The 21,546-nt window shown below is 38.1% G+C and overlaps 1 protein-coding gene across 2 annotated transcripts in view; it reads right to left on the bottom strand.

Annotated features, from left to right (window-relative positions):
* Positions 1-661: 661 nt before the first annotated feature.
* SMIM3 (small integral membrane protein 3) overlaps positions 662-21,546 on the bottom strand; it is a 111,497-nt gene continuing 90,612 nt past the window's right edge. For both annotated transcript variants that reach the window (XM_053718670.1, XM_053718671.1), the window contains exon 2: positions 662-1,531. In XM_053718670.1, the coding sequence (XP_053574645.1) occupies positions 1,329-1,505 (177 nt within the window). In that variant the 5' untranslated portion in view covers positions 1,506-1,531 and the 3' untranslated portion in view covers positions 662-1,328. The remainder of the gene's footprint in view (positions 1,532-21,546) is intronic.

The raw sequence follows: 21,546 nt of genomic DNA, 5'->3' as shown, positions 1-21,546 counted from the left end.
GGCAGCAGAAATGTTAAAAAATATATATTTTTCTGAATCACAACACATTTACATTAACACTATTTGTTGGTGTTTAAAGGGACATAATACTCATATGCTAAATCACGTGAAAGTGATGCAGCATAACTGTAAAAAGATGACCTGAACATCTCTATGTAAAAAAAGGAAGATATTTTACCTCACCATTTCCTTAGCTCACCAGAGTAAGTGTTCTGTAAAAAGTTATCTTTCAGTTACTGCCCAGCTGCAGGAATGAACAAAAAAAGGAAGAAATAAACAACAGCCAATCAGCATCGGCAGTGCTGAGGTCATGAACTGTGATCTCATGAGATTTCATAGTAAACCTCCGTAAAACTGTATAGGGAAATAACATGAGTGTGCATGAGGCACGCTCCCTTGCAGGTCCTGGGACAGGCATACTGATTTGCTGCTTAAAGTCCTTTACAATGGGATGTGAATACTTAGGACATTTTGAGGTAAAATATATTTCCTTTTTACATAGCTATGTTCAGATGATATTTTCTAGTCAGCTTTTTACAGCTATGCTGCATCACTTTCATGTGTTTTAACATATGGGTATCATGCCCCTTTAATATGTTATGAGTTAATATCTAGGACTTGAGAAAAAAAGCATGTTTCAAGACAAAGTCTACAAGAGAAATCAGTTGGTTACTAGTTTATTGGGATTCAGCTGTTATGTATGAAAAAGCTAATTACTTTACAAATGTCAGAATTCAACAATAAATTACTGTGCTATTTATATTGCATCTCAACCTCTTTATTATAATCCAGTGCTGCAAACATTACAAAGCTCTACGGTGAATCTTTCTGGCAGGAACTCGGCCCTCTGTCATATCTTTGTAAAATAAAGCTATATTAAAATGGAACAGTCAGTTATGGTGATAAACTGTTTGCTCATCATAATTTGAACATGCTCCTGACTATAGATAGCATGCCAGATAATTATGCCATGTAATACTCTGTATACTCTACATTCAAGACCGGACAATGAACTCTCCTCGTTGGCACACTGGTTTCATTGCTCATTTACAGACAGAAGCTGAAATTGTACAACTTGTTGGTGAAATACTGTCCAAACCATGTAGGACATCACAGTGACAGCCATTATATTCCAGGTTTGTTAACCAATGGATCCATTGTAACCAATTGTCTTCTGCAACATAAAGTGGGTCCGGACAATAGTTTATTCTTCTATGAAGAAGTCCAATTCTTTTGAAAGTCACATATGTCCTCTCTGTGTGAGCATGTGATCATGATCTTGATGGAGAAACATGAAGCATTGGCTGCTCCATGATGGATCCACATCACTATCTTGTGGTTCGTATTGGGTGTGTTCGTACTCTATAGATAATCACGGCTGCTGCTGGTAATAGCAACAATGAACTCATAACCAGGATGGTTGCCAGTATTATTAGGATAATCACCCAGACATCAAGAATATGTTTGGGAAGCACTGCTGCTGTGGGAGTCACAAGATCACTCATATTGTCTTCCAATAACTCACTGCCTTCTGCAAAAATAAAAATAAATTAATATTAAATTAACTATAAAGATTTTAAGTATTTTATTGTAATACACTGCTGGATTAAACAGACAAAAAAAACATACTTTTTCAAACATAAAGAGCATATTTTTGTTTTGACTTCTAATATATTCAACCATTTAATTGTTTGCTTATTTATTTATGCACCCAAAAATGATTAAAGGGACAGTACACTGTAAAATAGTTTTTCCATAAATGTATTTTAAATGACTTGTTATACCAACTGCAGAGTATAAAATATTTGAGAAATTGCATTTTCGGGTTTATTTGTGTATCTGAAGTAGCAGGTTTTATGCTTTGAAACCACAGCCTATTACAATGGGTTGAGCTTCAGGTAATATCAGATCTCATTATGTTATCACTTTTATGTACACAGACTTGCTTCCTTATCTTATATTTGTCTGGAACACCAAAGCTCAATACATAGAGAGAACAATGGAAAATTATCATTTTATTACTTAACTATCATGCCCCCCACTGAGGGTGTAATCTCTTCTGCTGGCTGTGTTTACTTTGTCTTGTCAATAGCATATACGCCAGTATCAAAACTTTCAGTATAGGTTGGGAAACCACAAGCTAAATCAGCTATTTCAAATGCTGAAATATGAGTAAAGGAGCTACTTGCAACCAATTTAATACACTCTAGCAGGTAAAAACGATCATTGGGAATAATTTAAAGGGGAGAAAGTTTTTGGGTGAACTGTCCCTTTAACATTCTCCATCTCTATCTTGTATAACATTGTCAGCCAGCAAGTATTATATATATATATATATATATATATATATATATATATATATATATATATATATATATGTGTGTGTGTGGTTTCCAGGTGGTGCCATTCTTAAGAGATTGTAAAATGTTTCATTATGTGCAGTAAAACAGTTTTGCAATATATTTTCTTCTTTTTTTTCCCCCTTTTCCTGTAATTGTGGGTTTTCCAATTCTGAGAACTGGAGGTGCACATGGCAGACTACACAAGCCTATAATGCTATATGCCTGTCCCTAAGTGGCCTCTGCAGAGTTGTTCTATAATGAAACAGCAAAATAATGGCGATTTTGCTAACAAATGCCAGTGGCAATCACTGGCTTTTTTAGTAACAATTCTGAATCCGCTTTTCCAAATAAGTCAAGTGATGGGTGGAGTTTGGCTATAAAAAAAAACAACTGCAGCAAACAAGGTGTTAAAGCATTCCAATAAACAATTCACTCACACAGTATGTTTATTTATTACAAATCTATGGGAAAAACTTTACTGTCCTTTTGATGCTAATTATTATACATAGTTTTTTGTTTTTTCTCAGCAAAGCTGGCAATCTTGCTCAAACATCCCAAACATCCCATATTTGCAGCCATGTCTCACGGCATGAGAACGAGGCTCCCATTAGAGTCTATTGAAGTGCGCTCTCGTGAGTACAATTCTTCTGTGCAATTTGCGTGCTCTGGTATTGCTAAGTTGAGAGCAAATATCGATTTCGGTGAATCGATATTTTGCGCTTAACTTGTAAAAAATGTATCTTTGTGCCCAACCTGTCCATGGGAACTTAGGGGTTAATCGCAAAGGAAAAGCTCATCAAATGATGCCTGCAAAAATCTCCATAAACTTTAATAGCAAATTCAGTAGAAAAACTTTTTTAAAGAATTGTGATCAACTCCTTAATTTTTCATAAAGACAAAACTGACACAGGCAGCTACTGTACATTAGCAGACAGTGAAATGCAAGAAAAGAAAGTTTATTTTAGCACAGGAGAATATGTTTAAAAAAAACTTTATAAAATTGTCTCTTTTTATGTGCTATAAAATAGTCTTTAGGGTTCTTTCCGTGCTACTTTTGTAAATTACACACATTTCTCAAAATGTAATGTTTATAATATGCTCCTTAAAGGGCCACTGTAAGTAAATCTTTTCTATGCCTGTTACTAACTAACTACCCCAAATACGCTTTTTATCAATAGCATTTCATTAACATATCTCTACCGTATATCAGAAATCTTGTCTGCAAATTTAATTGTTTTCCAAACCCACTCCGTGGGTATCCTTTGCTCTGTACCAATAAGTTTACAATACCTAGGTTTCAAAATGGCGCTTTAAGCACAAAGTTATTGGTTTAAGTATTTTGAACACTAGTGGGCAGGATAACGTGACATCATCGGCGAATAAAAGATATAACTTTTAGAACGTTATGAAACTTTGTTTTGGAGAAAATATAGGTCAGTAGGCTTTAATTAATGTTTATTAACTTTAATATGTTAGTTGTTTAGCTTAAAAATTATAACAGAAAGTAATCCTTTAAAAAATAGAAAAGAATTGTTAATGTTTTATTTTTATAGTGACTGAATTTTCATCATCTGTGCAAATAACTGTGCTACCGTAACAACCCCACTATTTATCAAGCACCTGTTAGCAACATGCTGCCAAGCACAGCACCATTTATGGCTGGATAAGTCTGCTAAAGATTGTTTTTATTAAACTTAAGCTTGCCAGTGATCTACAGACAGCACCTTCAGGCAATAATGGGTGTGTGTGGCACTCCTGATGTTCTTGCATGTTGAAACCTCTAAGACAAATACAGTACAGATATCTGTTATAAAAGTCCTGAATGTTCTGTGAAATATTAATCTATACTGCAAATGTGCATTTCATTAAAGGGGTAGAAAGGTCAAAATTAAAATATGCATGGGTGGATTTCAATTTTAAAATAGAAAAATTTTGCAATTTACTTCCATTAGCAAAAATACTTCCAGAAAAAAGTGTTACCTGTTTTACAATGGCATATGCAGATTTGCTGTGAGGGTGTCTGCACCAGCATTCAAACACTATGGGCTAGTTTTAACAAGTGTTGAGCGCACATGATTCACTATAGTATCAATGAGGACAGCATAAGATGTCCGCATTTAACATTGCACAAGCATTTAATCAGAAATGCACGTGCAATGCCCCCCCTCTCACTGGCGGACAATCAGCCGCTAGCAGAGGCTGTCAATCATTCCAATTGTATCATATCGGGATGAATTCAATCTTATGACCGCCGCTTCTTAATTTCCGTTTCAGGCTCATCTCCAAAGCATCATCCGCAGCTTAATAAATGGATCCCAATGTCTGCTCAGAGAGCTGGCGGTGCTGTGTATTGAGTCTGTAAAGACTTCATTTGTGTAATACAAGCCACTGCTGACTCTCTGAGCAGATATGGTGTTAAATACTGGTGCAGAGGGCACTCACAGCATATGTGCGTATGCCACGGAAAAACAGCAATAACTTTTACTAGAAGCATTTTTGCTAATGAAAGTGTATTGTAAAGATGCTTCTATTTAAAATTGAAATGTACCCAAGCACATTTCAATGTTCACCTTTCTATCCCTTTAAAAAGACATTAAAGTCAAAACTAAACTTTCATTATCAGATAGAGAATACAAACAGTGGCCTAGATTACGAGTTTTGCGTTAGAGGCTGTGCGGTGCTAACAAGCAGTTTTGTCTCACCGCTCACTTACCTACAGCGCTGGTATTACGAGTTTTCAGAAACCCCTCGTTAAAAGACAAGAAGTGAGCGTTGAGCAAACTTTTGCTCATTACCACACTCCAATACGAGCGCTGCTTAAGTCAGCAGTGAGCTGGTCATACATGCTCGTGCACAATTTCCCCACAGGAATCAATGGGGAGAGCCAGCTGAGAAAAAGTCTAACACCTGCAAAAAAGCAGCATAAAACTCCTTAACGCAGCCCCATTGATTCCTATGGGGAAATACATTTTATGTTTACACCTAACACCCTAACATGAACCCCAATCGGAATTAAGGTAGAAAAAATCCTATTGGCTGATGCAATCAGCCAATAGGATTGAAGTTCAATCCTATTGGCTGATCCAATCAGCCAATAGGATGAGCTCACATTCTATTGGCTGATTGGAACAGCCAATAGAATGTTAGCTCAATCCTATTGGCTGATTGGATCAGCCAATAGGATTGAACTTCAACCCTATTCGCTGATTGCATCAGCCAATCGGATATTTTCTACCTTAATTCCAATTGGCTGATAGAATTCTATCAGCCAATCGGAATCTAAGGGACGCCTTCTTGGATGACGCCACTTAAAGGTACTGTCATTCAGCTTTAGTCGTCGGATGAAGAGGATGCTCTGTGTTGGATGTCTTGAAGATGGACCCGCTCTGCGCCGGATGCATGAAGATAGAAGATGCCGTCCAGATGAAGACTTCTGCCCGTCTGGAGGACCAATTCGCCCAGCTTGGATGAAGACTTCTCCCGGCTTCGTTGAGGACTTTGGCCTGGCTTGGATGAAGACTTCTCCTGGTAAGTCGATTTTCAGGGGGTTACGGTTTTTTTAAGGGTGTATTGGGTGGGTTTCATTTTTAGGTTAGGGACTTTGGGCTGCAATAGAGCTAACTGCCCTTTTAAGGGCAATGCCCATCCAAATGCCCTTTTCAGGGCAATGGGGAGCTTAGGTTTTTTTAGAAAGTATTTTATTTGGGGGGTTGTTTGTGTGGGTGGTGGGTTTTACTGTTGGGGGGTTGTTTGTATTTTTTTTTTACAGGTAAAAGAGCTGATTACTTTGGGGCAATGCCCCGCAAAAGGCCCTTTTAAGGGCTATTGGTAGTTTAGTTTAGGCTAGGTTTTTTTTTATTTTGGGGGGGCTTTTTTATTTTAATAGGGCTATTAGATTAGGTGTAATTAGTTTAAATATCTGTAATTTGTTTATTATTTTCTGTAATTTAGTGTGTTTTTTTGTACTTTAGCTAATTTAATTTAATTTAGGTAATTGTATTTAATTTAGTTAATGTATTTAATTATAGTGTAGTGTTAGGTGTTAGTGTAACTTAGGTTAGGTTTTATTTTACAGGTAAATTTGTATTTATTTTAGCTAGGTAGTTATTAAATAGTTAATAACTATTTAATAACTATTCTACCTAGTTAAAATAAATACAAACTTGCCTGTAAAATAAAAATAAACCCTAAGCTAGCTACAATGTAACTATTAGTTATATTGTAGCTAGTTTAGGGATTATTTTATAGGTAAGTATTTAGTTTTAAATAGAAATAATTTAGTTAATGATAGTAATATTTATTTAGATTTATTGTAATTATATTTAAGTTAGGGGGTGTTAGGGTTAGGTTTAGGGGTTAATAACTTTAATATAGTGGCGGCGATGTTGGGGGCGGCAGATTAGGGGTTAATAAATGTAGGTAGGTTGCGGCGACATTGGGGCGGCAGATTAGGGGTTAATAAATAGTATGTAGGTGTTGGTGATGTTGGGGGCAACAGATTAGGGGTTAATACATATAATGTAGGTGGTGGCGGTGTCCGGAGCGGCAGATTAGGGGTTGCAATTTTTATTATAGTGTTTGCGATGCGGGAGGGCCTCAGTTTAGGGGTTAATAGGTAGTTTATGGGTGTTAGTGTACTTTTTAGCACTTTAGTTATGAGTTTTATGTTACGGCGTTGTACCATAAAACTGATAACTACTGACTTTTAAATGCGTTAGGACTCTTGACAGGGTAGGGTGTACCGCTCACTTTTTGGCCTCCCAGGACAGACTTGTAATATCAGCGTTATGGAAGTCCCATAGAAAAAAGACTTTACGAAGTTTATGTAAGTCGTTTTGCAGTAAGGCCAAAGAAGTGTGCGGTGACCCTAAACCTTCAAGACTCGTAATACCAGCGGGCGTAAAAAAGCAGCGTTAGGACCTCTTAATGCTGCTTTTTTACCCTAACGCACAACTCATAATCTAGCCGTATATAATTTACTTCTGTTATCAAATTTACTTTGTTCTCTTAATAACTTTTGGTTAAAGAGCATACCTAGGTGTTCATGTATTGAGCACTATGGGTCAGATTTATCAATAGTTCTGGCTGAAGGCTTGCATGAGCGAGCTTTCAGCTGAGAGTTAAAGGGATAGTAAACACCAAAAATGTTATTGTTTAAAAAGATAGATAATCCCTTTATTACCCATTCCCCAGTTTTATATAACTAATACTATTATAGAAATATACTTTTTACCTCTGTAATTACCATGTATCTAAGCTTCTGCTGACTGCCTCCTTATCTCAGATATTTTGACAGACTTGCATTTCAGGCAATTAATGCTGACTCTTAAATAACTTCATGTGCACGAACACAGTGTTATCTATATAAATTACATGAACTAACGCCCTATAGCTGGGAAAAAATGTTAAATGCAGAGGTGGCCTTTAAGGGCTTAGAAATTAGCGTATGAGCCTACCTAGGTTTAGCTTTCAACTAAGAATAACAAGAGAACAATGCAATTTTGATGATTGATGATAAATTAGAAAGTTGTTTAAAATAACATGCCCTATCTGAATCATGAAAGTTTAATTTGGACTTTGCTATTCATTTAAAAAGCAGCAGTCATCATATTGCTTCTTCTTAACCCACTTTGCCCCCTGTTATGTGACGTATCTCAATCCCCTTGGACTTTTGCGACCAGGGAGATTAACAGCCCCTGATCGCACACGATTGGCAGCGTGTTACCAGGGGTGGCATTGCAAACTTGCCATAGTGTGCAATTACAAAAACGGGGAAGCGATGCGGCTGGACAGGGCAAAAATGTACACACCTGTCCCCCCGGACTTTGATAAATCTGGCCCTATATGGCAAAAGTGTTTTCAACAATCTATAGCCTTGCAAACATTGACATATATTGTTTCTAATGGGCAGGGACATCTGATGAAATTAAGTATTATTTGGGCAAAGAGTTAGAATAATGTTGTTTCTATGTTTGGTGAATAGATACCCCCTCTATATTTTTTCTATGTGAAGCATTATTTTTGATATTATCACAATTATTTTATTATTGTTATATAAAATTGTTTGCTACATAGGGGCCCCAAAATATTTTATTACTTTGGGGCCCAATATTCATTAATTTCCCTATTGAACTATAGTACTAATGTGTAATGCACTATAGCTAACATTTCTGATGCTTTTACTTTGAAAGATTGCAAGCACTTAAAATGTATTTTTAAAAATGCATAGCGTGCTTACTGTGTATTATTTTCACCATAGAGAATAAGCAATCTGCTATCTGCCTTGGAGCTTTAGATGTGCACAATATAAGCATAGCAGATGCTTGGGTTACAAACTTCCTCTGACTTTTCCTTATGTACACTAACTGGCTATTTCTTCTCATAGCAAAGCTAAATCATCAAAACCATACAGTAGTGAATCAGAATTTCACAGATAAAGAAATGCTTACAGGATGTAAAGCTCAAAGCTATTATTCAAGATATGTTATTGAGAAGTATACAAATTGCACAATGTAGGTACAAAACATTTTATCCAAACTGCCTGGGATGGGAAAAGGTTTGAATTTCAGAACAGATAGTATGGTACTGTAATCAGAAAGTTAATATTTGTTATTTTAAATAAATATAGACTAGCATTGCATTTTAGAGCACACAACAAAAACACTTCATTTGAATTTGAAATGAGAAGTAGAATATTTTCTGGCAAATTTTCAAGTTAATCCAATTTTCCTTCCCCCGTATCATGTGACAGCCATCAGCCAATCAAAGAATGCAAATACACATATGCTGTACACTTTTGCACATGCTCAGTAGGAGCTGGTGCCTTATAAATATAAAAAGAATGTGCAAGCTTTACTAATGGAAATATATTGGAAAGCTTTTTTAAATTGTGTGCTCTATCTGAATCATCAAACTTTATTTTTTACTTGTCCCTTTAATAGTTAATGGACAAAAACCATGTTTAACATATAAGGCAATTGTCATCAACATTGATATTGAGTTCATTAAAGTGATGGTAAAGTTTCCAATTCATATAATTAGATCTGGAATGGAAACAATATTTTAGATGGACTTTAATAAATCCATTTTAAGATACGCTATAACTTACTTTTTAATATAGTGCTGAGATTCAAATACCCCATGCTCCGGCCATCCACTTCAAAAGTGATTTTTTTTGGTGAGCTAATGGTTTGAACAGTTCTCCAAACAATTCAAACCGTTAGGTCACAAAAAAAAATACTTTTGAAGTGGGCGTATTTGAACTTCAGCGCTACATTAAAAAACAGAATTTATGTTTACCTGATAAATTTCTTTCTCCAACGGTGTGTCCGGTCCACGGCGTCATCCTTACTTGTGGGATATTCTCTTCCCCAACAGGAAATGGCAAAGAGCCCAGCAAAGCTGGTCACATGATCCCTCCTAGGCTCCGCCTACCCCAGTCATTCGACCGACGTTAAGGAGGAATATTTGCATAGGAGAAACCATATGGTACCGTGGTGACTGTAGTTAAAGAAAATAAAATATCAGACCTGATTAAAAAAACCAGGGCGGGCCGTGGACCGGACACACCGTTGGAGAAAGAAATTTATCAGGTAAACATAAATTCTGTTTTCTCCAACATAGGTGTGTCCGGTCCACGGCGTCATCCTTACTTGTGGGAACCAATACCAAAGCTTTAGGACACGGATGAAGGGAGGGAGCAAATCAGGTCACCTAAATGGAAGGCACCACGGCTTGCAAAACCTTTCTCCCAAAAATAGCCTCAGAAGAAGCAAAAGTATCAAACTTGTAAAATTTGGTAAAAGTGTGCAGTGAAGACCAAGTCGCTGCCCTACATATCTGATCAACAGAAGCCTCGTTCTTGAAGGCCCATGTGGAAGCCACAGCCCTAGTGGAATGAGCTGTGATTCTTTCGGGAGGCTGCCGTCCGGCAGTCTCGTAAGCCAATCTGATGATGCTTTTAATCCAAAAAGAGAGAGAGGTAGAAGTTGCCTTTTGACCTCTCCTTTTACCTGAATAAACAACAAACAAGGAAGATGTTTGTCTAAAATCCTTTGTAGCATCTAAATAGAATTTTAGAGCGCGAACAACATCCAAATTGTGCAACAAACGTTCCTTCTTTGAAACTGGTTTTGGACACAGAGAAGGTACGATAATCTCCTGGTTAATGTTTTTGTTAGAAACAACTTTTGGAAGAAAACCAGGTTTAGTACGTAAAACCACCTTATCTGCATGGAACACCAGATAAGGAGGAGAACACTGCAGAGCAGATAATTCTGAGACTCTTCTAGCAGAAGAAATCGCAACTAAAAACAAAACTTTCCAAGATAATAACTTAATATCAACGGAATGTAAGGGTTCAAACGGAACCCCCTGAAGAACTGAAAGAACTAAATTGAGACTCCAAGGAGGAGTCAAAGGTTTGTAAACAGGCTTGATTCTAACCAGAGCCTGAACAAAGGCTTGAACATCTGGCACAGCTGCCAGCTTTTTGTGAAGTAATACCGACAAGGCAGAAATCTGTCCCTTCAGGGAACTTGCAGATAATCCTTTTTCCAATCCTTCTTGAAGGAAGGATAGAATCCTAGGAATCTTAACCTTGTCCCAAGGGAATCCTTTAGATTCACACCAACAGATATATTTTTTCCAAATTTTGTGGTAAATCTTTCTAGTCACAGGCTTTCTGGCCTGAACAAGAGTATCGATAACAGAATCTGAGAATCCTCGCTTCGATAAAATCAAGCGTTCAATCTCCAAGCAGTCAGCTGGAGTGAAACCAGATTCGGATGTTCGAACGGACCCTGAACAAGAAGGTCTCGTCTCAAAGGTAGCTTCCAAGGTGGAGCCGATGACATATTCACCAGATCCGCATACCAAGTCCTGCGTGGCCACGCAGGAGCTATCAAGATCACCGACGCCCTCTCCTGCTTGATCCTGGCTATCAGCCTGGGGATGAGAGGAAATGGCGGGAACACATAAGCTAGTTTGAAGGTCCAAGGTGCTACTAGTGCATCCACTAGAGCCGCCTTGGGATCCCTGGATCTGGCCCCGTAGCAAGGAACTTTGAAGTTCTGACGAGAGGCCATCAGATCCAAGTGACTTGGGCAAAGATTTCCGGATGGAGTTCCCACTCCCCCGGATGCAATGTCTGCCGACTCAGAAAATCCGCTTCCCAATTTTCCACTCCTGGGATGTGGATAGCAGACAGGTGGCAGGAGTGAGACTCCGCCCAAAGAATAATTTTGGTTACTTCTTCCATCGCTAGGGAACTCCTTGTTCCCCCCTGATGGTTGATGTACGCAACAGTCGTCATGTTGTCTGATTGAAACCGTATGAACCTGGTCCCACTAAAAAACTCTAAGCCATCTCCGTGGAGATGTTGCCTGTACAACGGCAAAGAGAATGACTAGGGTAGGCGGAGCCTAGGAGGGATCATGTGACCAGCTTTGCTGGGCTCTTTGCCATTTCCTGTTGGGGAAGAGAATATCCCACAAGTAAGGATGACGCCGTGGACCGGACACACCTATGTTGGAGAAAGTAAGTTAAAGTGTACCTTGATGACAACACATGAATTAAACTACATCTAAAATACCTCTAACATTCTGGATCTGTTTATACAAAGGGGAAAGTTTACCATCACTTTAACTCTGTTTTACTTTTAATTTGGCCACGTATCTTTTACTTTAGGGAAGATTTGTGAAATTCCTTAAGAATAAACCTTGAAAATGTTTTTTTTGGATGCGGGGCTTCCGATAGGTGGAGCTTGGATGCGGGCACAAAAACAATCCAAACGCTGTAACGCTGCAACGCTGAGATACTGAGCACGGATCACGGATCTCTTGCCCGACAAACAAGCAACCAGCCTGTATATTCCCTAGGTGAGGGGAAAATTCTTTCCTCGCCGGGACAACCTGCTACAACACCAAATTTTGCAGGCAGCACAGCCTATGAAGGGGGAAAAGAGACGCAGCTAATTACTGTCCCACATTGAGAACTGGAGCACGGTATTGAAAGGTTTGGAGACAAAGCTGCGATTGTCAATTTCCCCAGAATGGGGCCAGATCTCCATACATAGCCAGACTGTCCTCTGGCCAGGACACTACCGCTGATCTAAGCATTAGTATAGTATTCTTTAGACTCTTTTTGGATATTTATTTAACTATTACGCTGGCTGAAGACTAGTGGTTTCTCAAGCTATGTTGTATAAGAATACAAATTCCCTATCTGAGACCATCTGTTTAAGTGCCAGATACATACCATTTATCAACAGAAGAAAATATTATAAAATCTATCTGGCTGAAGAATGGGGGTTAGTTAAACTGAACTGGGACTTAAGCACTTAAGTAACATTCTCTTAGAAAAGGTACTTATTTGAACTTTTCCAAGTGTTTGATTATTATTAACACCTTCCATATAAGTGTCAGATAGGTGATTCTGGAATTTCTTTTTGGCTTATACATTATTGGTGACTGAACAAGGATGGTATTATGTTAATTATGATGTCGGCTGAAGACTAGTGGTTCTCTAGCTAGGACATATAAGAACATAAACAGCTATCTGAGACCATCTACTTAGCACTAGACATATATTAACTACAACCAGAGGGAAAAACAAACATTTGGCTGAAGAGTGGAGGGCTAGTTAAAATTGTTGGTGTGAGACTTAAGTATACTGAGGGTCTACACTGTAAGGTTTTCTATATGGATGCTTAATTGACTCAAAAAAATAGTTGATTGCCAATAACACCCTCCACATAAGCGCCAGATAGGACGGTATTTACTAACAGATTTTCTTTGGGACTATCTGCTAAAGTATAAGGACGACATCATTCACATAAAATCAACATAAGCCCTCTCTAACCTATTCAAATCTGTACCCAGTTGAAGTTAATGGCCTGTATTAGACCTATGTAAAATAATTGTATATCTGGGGCAAATTATCTGAGCATTATTTTTCGGTATAAGAGCCTCTCTGTCATAAATCTATTATTGAGAGGTCTGGATGGCTATTTCTGTGTAAAATTGAAATAGGTTGTCATAAATGTTGTAAATAGGCATTGCTCTCTGAATACAGAGTTTTTAGTACCAGGCAGTATCCCTTAACCCTTTGAGTGCTAAGCACTTTCCCACCTGGGTGCTAATATTTTCTAAGTTTTTTTTATTTTTGAAAAAAAAATTAACTTTTTTTTTTTTTTACAGACTCCTTACACTGTTGGGAAGGTTAGGCGATTACCTTCTTAAAAGTGGGTCTTGGGGGTCTGTAGCTGCTTATATGCCTGAGATACAGGCTTCTAAGCAGCATGCCCCCTCCTATACTTAACATTGTTAAATATAAATAAAGTTGTGCGGTGACGTCATCACGTCATTGCGCGTGACATCACTGCGCATCACGTGAATCCCCGGCGATGCCTGTCACTATATAGGCATGATCGCCAGGGTAGGAGCGGTTAGGAGCCGCCAGGTCTCCCTTAAGGTAGGAGAGTGCTCATGACGGCTCTGAGCCGTCATTAACACCAGAGTGAGAAACTCTGTGACGGCTCAGAGCTGTCATTAGCACTCAAAGGGTTAGACAACGAACATCAAAGGTAGATAAATACTTGATTAAATAGTCTCTGTCTGAGATGAATGACTATTAATATCTTATCTTAAAACAAACTAAACACATTTCTAATCAAGTCATTACATTTGGTTGGTTATACTTTTTTTGGAGTGGTAAATTGACATATCTTTTAAACAGAGAAACATCTAAAAATCTATTAAATCCTAGAATAACACTTCTCCTCAGAAAAGCTTGTATAACATCTATCTTGTAATTCTAGCTCATGATCTTTTCACTATAAGGCTTTAGAGCAACTATTGAACAGTCTTATTATTGAAATTTAGGGAATTACAGTGAAAGGTATATATTATTACTAGGGTTGCACCGATACCATTTTTTTAAGACCGAGACCAATTACCGATACTTTTTATGTCATGACAGTTTACCTAGCACATTACAGAGTAATGATTTAAGATCACTTCTTTATAATTATGAACTGCATATCAAAAGACATTTTGAAATAATAAAAAAAAAGTTTTATGTGCTTGTGGTCACAAAATTTACGGAACATGTTTATAAATAAAAATATTACAATAACATGTTAATAATAACAACAATAAATAACAGCTGCAGCAGCTAGGGCTGGAAAGCTACAATTTAAAGGCGGGATTACTGGATCCAATTGGCTTGTAGTGTGCCTATATAACTCATAAATCTAACATTTGTATTTAATACAAAGTAATATAATTTAATTCTGAAAATAATATTAAGGAAGGAGTATCCCAGTAATCCTCTTTGAGAAGAATGGGGCATTTGCATTCTACTGACTCAACAGAAAATAGGGCTGGTCTTCATATTTTTCCAGGGCTGCTTTTTATTCCCAGTCCAGCCCTGGCTAAGGTTGTTCCTCAGAGTACAGTATGTTTTGAGCATAATTGTGCAAGAGGAGAACTAGCAGTATAACAGGCAATCTAGCAATTAGAATATTTTTTCAAAAGTTAGTGGCAAGTTCTTAAGGAACAGAAGCATCTCTGCATGTTCAGCTATAAGTCTGTTTCTGCTAACAGCAAGGACGTTTGACGCTAAGCTGAACAGTCTTTCACTTTTCACACTACTGCATGGGTTAGAAAGATATTTTTGGGCCATTAAATCTCAGTTTATTAACTGCCCAGTACTTCAGGGGTTTGTCTGAATGACTGCTCTGATGTACAATAATACAAATAACAGCAATTTGTATTGGCAGAACAATTTTTAGTTAAGTCTCCAGTCCAGCTTAAAATGAAATAGGAACATGCAATTTAAAAAATGCCACAAGATGGCGTATGGGTAGGAATTGGAGGTATCGGTTTAAGTATTGGTGCATTTGCACGAGTACAAGTACTCATGCAAATACGTGGTATCGGCACCGATACCGATACTAGTATCGGTATCGGTGCAACCCTAATTATTACCAGTGATTGACATAATAAGATAGGGGCTAAGTGACATTCAATCTATAACCATATATTATAATTTAGAGCTGTGTCCATGTAAAGTTTTGTAAACCAGTTATCTCAGCCTTGTCCTCCCTCCTACTATTTACTCTAGAAAATTGACACTTGATAAATAATTATATTTTGTGATATGAAGATTTGCATGTCTAGCTAGGGCTATTAATTCTATTAGAATTACATAACTTGCTATATAATGTCATGTCGTGAGAGATTCTCACATATCTGTTGCCTACAAAAATTTAGACCAAAACAAAAGTTAAAAGGCATTTAGACACTTAATAATGATTTAAGGACACATTAGAACACTTAAAACACTTCTTTTTTTTTCTCCTCCTTACACACTTTTCCATAAAATATAGTTACTGGTGTTTTCCTCTTAATATTTAAATACACTCCCTTTTGCTTTCTTAAATACTTCTAAACAATATGTATCACATCACGTATGGAAAAAATTGTTACCTCTGTTAAGAATAAATCCCCTGCAATGGCCTCAAAAAGTAGGCAAGAAAGGAAAATAAGCAAAAGATTGTCTGAATCCATTAGAAGCAGTTCAGAAGAGATTACCCCTATGCAGAATTCAACCGATTCAGAAACTATTATAAAACAACTAACTGATATATTCATGCCCCAATTTACACAAATTAGACAAGGATTCGATTCATTATCTGTGGAAGTTAAAACCTTCCATAATCGTATCATTGAAGTGAAACAGAGAGTATCTGATGTGGAGGATAGGGCAAATACGCAAGAAATAGATATAACTGAATAAAAAAAACAATATGTGGCATTACAAATTTAAATGGAAGATCTTGAAAATCATTCTAGACAAAATAATTTAAACACACTGTTTACCTAAATTAATAGGTCTTTTAACTGAGACTAATATTACTATCGAAAGAATACATAGAATAGGAACAACTAGAAATAACTCACAGTGATAATGAGATGCTTAGACTACCCGGATAAGGTCAAAGGGGCCGAATTATCATTGTGTGAGCAGACATGATCCGATATTGCGGATCATGTCCGCTGCACATTGATAAATGCCGACAGCATATGCTGTCAGCGTTTATCATTGCACCAGCAGTTCTTGTGATCGGCCAATAGCATGGGGTGTCAATCAACCCGATCATATTCGATTAGGTTGATTTCTGGCGATGTCTGTCCACCGCCTCAGAGCAGGCAGACAGGTTATGAAGCAGCGGTCTTTAGACCACTGCTTCATAACTTGTGTTCCGGTGAGCCTGAAGGCTCGCCAAACACACAGGGCATCAAGCTCCATACAGAGCTTGATAAATATGCCCCAAAATATTGATAGCTTAAAAAAGCTTACTAAATACCCCACTTATTGAGGGGATTTTTTTTCCCAAGATTTCTCTAGTATTGACATAGTAAATAAGAGAAAGATGCTGATTCCGACCTGTACCCAGCTTATTAAAGGGACAGTCTAGACCAGAATTTGTATTATTTAAAAAGATTGATAATCCCTTTATTACCCATTCCCCAGTTTTGCATAATCAACACAGTTATATTCATTTACTTTTTACCTCTGTGATTACCTTGTATCTAAGCCTCTGCAGACTTCCCCCTTATCTCAGTGCTTTTGACAGACATGAAGTTTAGCCAATCAGTGCAGACTCCTAAATAACTCCACAGGAGTGAGCACAATGGTATCTATATGACACACATGAACTTTCTAAATGCTCTGAGCTAAAAGGCAGTTTTCAACGGTTTAAAAATCAGTTTGAGCCTACCTAGGTTTAGCTTTTCAAAAATACCACCAAGGGAACAAAGTAAATTTGATGATAAAAGTAAATTTGAAAGTAGTTTAAAATAGCATGCCCTATCTGAATCATGAAAGTTTAATTTTGACTAGACTTCAAGGCTGGAATTAATGCCACTATCATTTATCCTGCCAAACTAAAGATCACAATAGAAGATGAAACTCAAATGTTTGGAAATCTAGTCTCAGCTCAAGAGTACTTAGTTGAAAAAAAGATAAAGTTTTAATCTGATTAATGTACGGGAAAATCATCTTATAAGTGATTAATGCTGATTGAATATAAGTATCAAAAGAGGAAAAAAGCAGGCGATCCCAGTATCCATTTATATATAAAAACAGCCTTTATTTCTTCACATTAAAAAGTTAACATGGTACACACAGTAAGAGTATCAGGTTTTACGCGATTCGGCTGGGTACCGTACTCATAAAGTACTATTGGCTAGATTACGAGTTGTCCGTTAGGCTTAAAAAGCAGCGTTGGCCGGTCCCAATGCTGCTTTTTAACGCCCGCTGGTATTACGAGTCTTGAAGGTACAGGTGTACCGCTCACTTTTTTGGCCAGACTTGGAAATACCACAAATCCACTTACGTCGATTGCGTATCCTATTTTTTCAATGGGATTTGCATAGCGCCGGTATTACAAGTCTGCCAAAAAGTGAGCGGTAGACCCTCTCCTGTCAACACTGGTACCGCATTTTAAAGTCAGTAGTTAAGAGTTTTTCACTACAACACTGTAGCATAAAACTCTTAACTAAAGTGCTAAAACGTACACTAACACCCATAAACTACCTATTAACCCCTAAACCGAGGCCCCCCCACATCACAAACACTAAAATACATTTTTTAACCCCTAATCTGCCAAACCGGACATCGCCGCCACTATAATAAATATATTAACCCCTAAACCGCCGCACTCGCGCCTCGCAAACATTAGTTAAATATTATTAACCCCTAATCTGCCGGCCCTAACATCGACGCCACCTACCTACATTTATTAACCCCTAATCTGCCGCACCTAACATCGCCGCCACTATATTAAAGTTACATTGTAGCTAGCTTAGGGTTTATTTTTATTTTACATGCAAGTTTGTATTTATTTTAACTAGGTAGAATAGTTATTAAATAGTTAATAACTATTTAGTAACTACCTAGCTAAAATAAATACAAAAGTACCTGTAAAATAAAACCTAACCTAAGTTACACTAACACCTAACAACACTACACTATAATTAAATTAATTCCCTAAATTAAATACAATTAAATAAAATTAGCTAAAGTACAAAAACCCCCCACTAAATTACAGAAAATAATAAACAAATTACAAGATAACTAATTACACTTAATCTAATCCCCCTAACAAAATAAAAAAGCCCCCCCCACAAAATAAAAAAGCCCTACCCTACACTTAATTACAAATAGCCCTTAAAAGGGCCTTTTGCGGGGCATTGCCCCAAAGTAATCAGCTCTTTTACCTGTAAAAAATATTACAAATCCTCCCCAACATTAAAACCCACCACCCACATAAGACTTCTCCCAGTAAGGTGATCTTCAAGGGGTTATTGTTAGGTTTTTCTTCTGTTATGTGTGATCAGTCCACGGGTCATCATTACTTCTGGGATATAACTCCTCCCCAACAGGAAATGCAAGAGGATTCACCCAGCAGAGCTGCATATAGCTCCTCCCCTCTACGTCACTCCCAGTCATTCTCTTGCACCCAACGACTAGATAGGATGTGTGAGAGGACTATGGTGATTATACTTAGTTTTTATAACTTCAATTAAAAGTTTGTTATTTTACAATAGCACCGGAGCGTGTTATTACCTCTCTGGCAGAGTTTGAAGAAGAATCTACCAGAGTTTTTACTATGATTTTAACCGGAGTAGTTAAGATCATATTGCTGTTTCTCGGCCATCTGAGGGAGGTAAAAGCTTCAGATCAGGGGACAGCGGGCAGATGAATCTGCATTGAGGTATGTAGCAGTTTTTATTTTCTGAATGGAATTGATGAGAAAATCCTGCCATACCGTTATAATGACATGTATGTATACTCTACACTTCAGTATTCTGGGGATGGTATTTCACCGGAATTACTCTGTTAAAAGTACATTAAACCTTTTAATAGGTATTTATCATGTTAAACGTTTTTGCTGGAATGTAGAATCGTTTGCATTTTCTGAGGTACTGAGTGAATAAATATTTGGGCATTATTTTTCCACTTGGCAGTTGCTTGTTTTAATTGTGACAGTTTCGTTTCTCTCTCACTGCTGTGTGTGAGGGGGAGGGGCCGTTTTTGGCGCTCTTTGCTACGCATCAAAAATTTCCAGTCAGTTACTCTTGTATTTCCTGCATGACCCGGTTCATCTCTAAAACAGAACTCAGGGGTCTTCAAACTTCTTTGGAGGGAGGTAGATTCTCTCAGCAGAGCTGTGAGATTTATATATTGACTGTGATTAAAAACGTTGATCTGTAATTTTTATGTCTCAAATTTAATTATTGTTAATTTACTAATGGGAACAAACCTTTGCTAAAAGTTGTGTTGTTTTTAAGGATTGATGCTATAACTGTTTTTCAGTTCATTATTTCAACTGTCATTTAATCGTTTAGTGTTTCTTTGAGGCACAGTACGTTTTTGTTAAATAAGATTGTAACCAAGTTGCATGTTTATTGCTAGTGTGTTAAACATGTCTGATTCAGAGGAAGATACCTGTGTTATTTGTTCCAATGCCAAGGTGGAGCCCAATAGAAATTTATGTACTAACTGTATTGATGCTACTTTAAATAAAAGCCAATCTGTACAAATTGAACAAATTTCACCAAACAACGAGGGGAGAGTTATGCCGACTAACTCGCCTCACGTGTCAGTACCTGCATCTCCCGCCCGGGAGGTGCGTGATAATATGGCGCCTAGTACATCTGGGCGGCCATTACAGATAACATTACAGGATATGGCTACTGTTATGACTGAAGTTTTGGCTAAATTACCAGAACTAAGAGGCAAGCGTGATCACTCTGGGGTGAGAACAGAGTGCGCTGATAATACTAGGGCCATGTCTGATACTGCGTCACAGCTTGCAGAGCATGAGGACGGAGAGCTTCATTCTGTGGGTGACGGTTCTGATCCAAACAGATTGGATTCAGATATTTCAAATTTTAAATTTAAATTGGAAAACCTCCGTGTTTTACTAGGGGAGGTTTTAGCGGCTCTTAATGATTGTAACACTGTTGCAATACCAGAGAAATTGTGTAGGTTGGATAAATACTTTGCGGTACCGGCGAGTACTGACGTTTTTCCTATACCTAAGAGACTAACTGAAATTGTTACTAAGGAGTGGGATAGACCCGGTGTGCCGTTCTCACCCCCTCCTATATTTAGAAAGATGTTTCCAATAGACGCCACCACACGGGACTTATGGCAAACGGTCCCTAAGGTGGAGGGAGCAGTTTCTACTTTAGCTAAGCGTACCACTATCCCGGTGGAGGATAGCTGTGCTTTTTCAGATCCAATGGATAAAAAATTAGAGGGTTACCTTAAGAAAATGTTTGTTCAACAAGGTTTTATATTGCAACCCCTTGCATGCATCGCACCGATTTCGGCTGCGGCAGCATTTTGGATTGAGTCTCTGGAAGAGAACCTTAGTTCAACTACGCTGGACGACATTACGGACAGGCTTAGAGTCCTTAAACTAGCTAATTCATTCATTTCGGAGGCCGTAGTACATTTAACCAAACTTACGGCTAAGAACTCAGGATTCGCCATTCAGGCACGTAGGGCGCTGTGGCTAAAATCCTGGTCAGCTGATGTAACTTCTAAGTCCAAATTACTTAATATACCTTTCAAGGGGCAAACTTTATTTGGGCCTGGTTTGAAAGAAATTATCGCTGACATCACAGGAGGTAAGGGCCACGCCCTGCCTCAAGACAAAGCCAAAGCTAAGGCTAGACAGTCTAATTTTCGTCCCTTTCGGAATTTCAAAGCAGGAACAGCATCAACTTCCACTGCACCAAAACAGGAAGGAGCTGTTGCTCGTTACAGGCAAGGCTGGAAACCTAACCAGTCCTGGAACAAGGGCAAGCAGGCCAGGAAACCTGCTGCTGCCCCAAAGACAGCATGAACCGAGGGCCCCCGATCCGGGACCGGATCTAGTGGGGGGCAGACTCTCTCTCTTCGCCCAGGCTTGGGAAAGAGATGTTCAGGATCCCTGGGCGCTAGAGATCATATCTCAGGGATACCTTCTAGACTTCAAATTCTCTCCCCCAAGAGGGAGATTTCATCTGTCAAGGTTGTCAACAAACCAGATAAAGAAAGAAGCGTTTCTACGCTGTGTACAAGATCTGTTATTAATGGGAGTGGTCCATCCGGTTCCGCGGTCGGAACAAGGACAAGGGTTTTA

This window comes from Bombina bombina, chromosome 6 (assembly GCF_027579735.1).
Source record: "Bombina bombina isolate aBomBom1 chromosome 6, aBomBom1.pri, whole genome shotgun sequence".
NCBI classification, from domain to species: domain Eukaryota; kingdom Metazoa; phylum Chordata; class Amphibia; order Anura; family Bombinatoridae; genus Bombina; species Bombina bombina.
The sequence above is the reverse complement of the archived record's forward strand: the minus strand, read 5'-3'. Positions and strand labels throughout refer to the sequence as shown.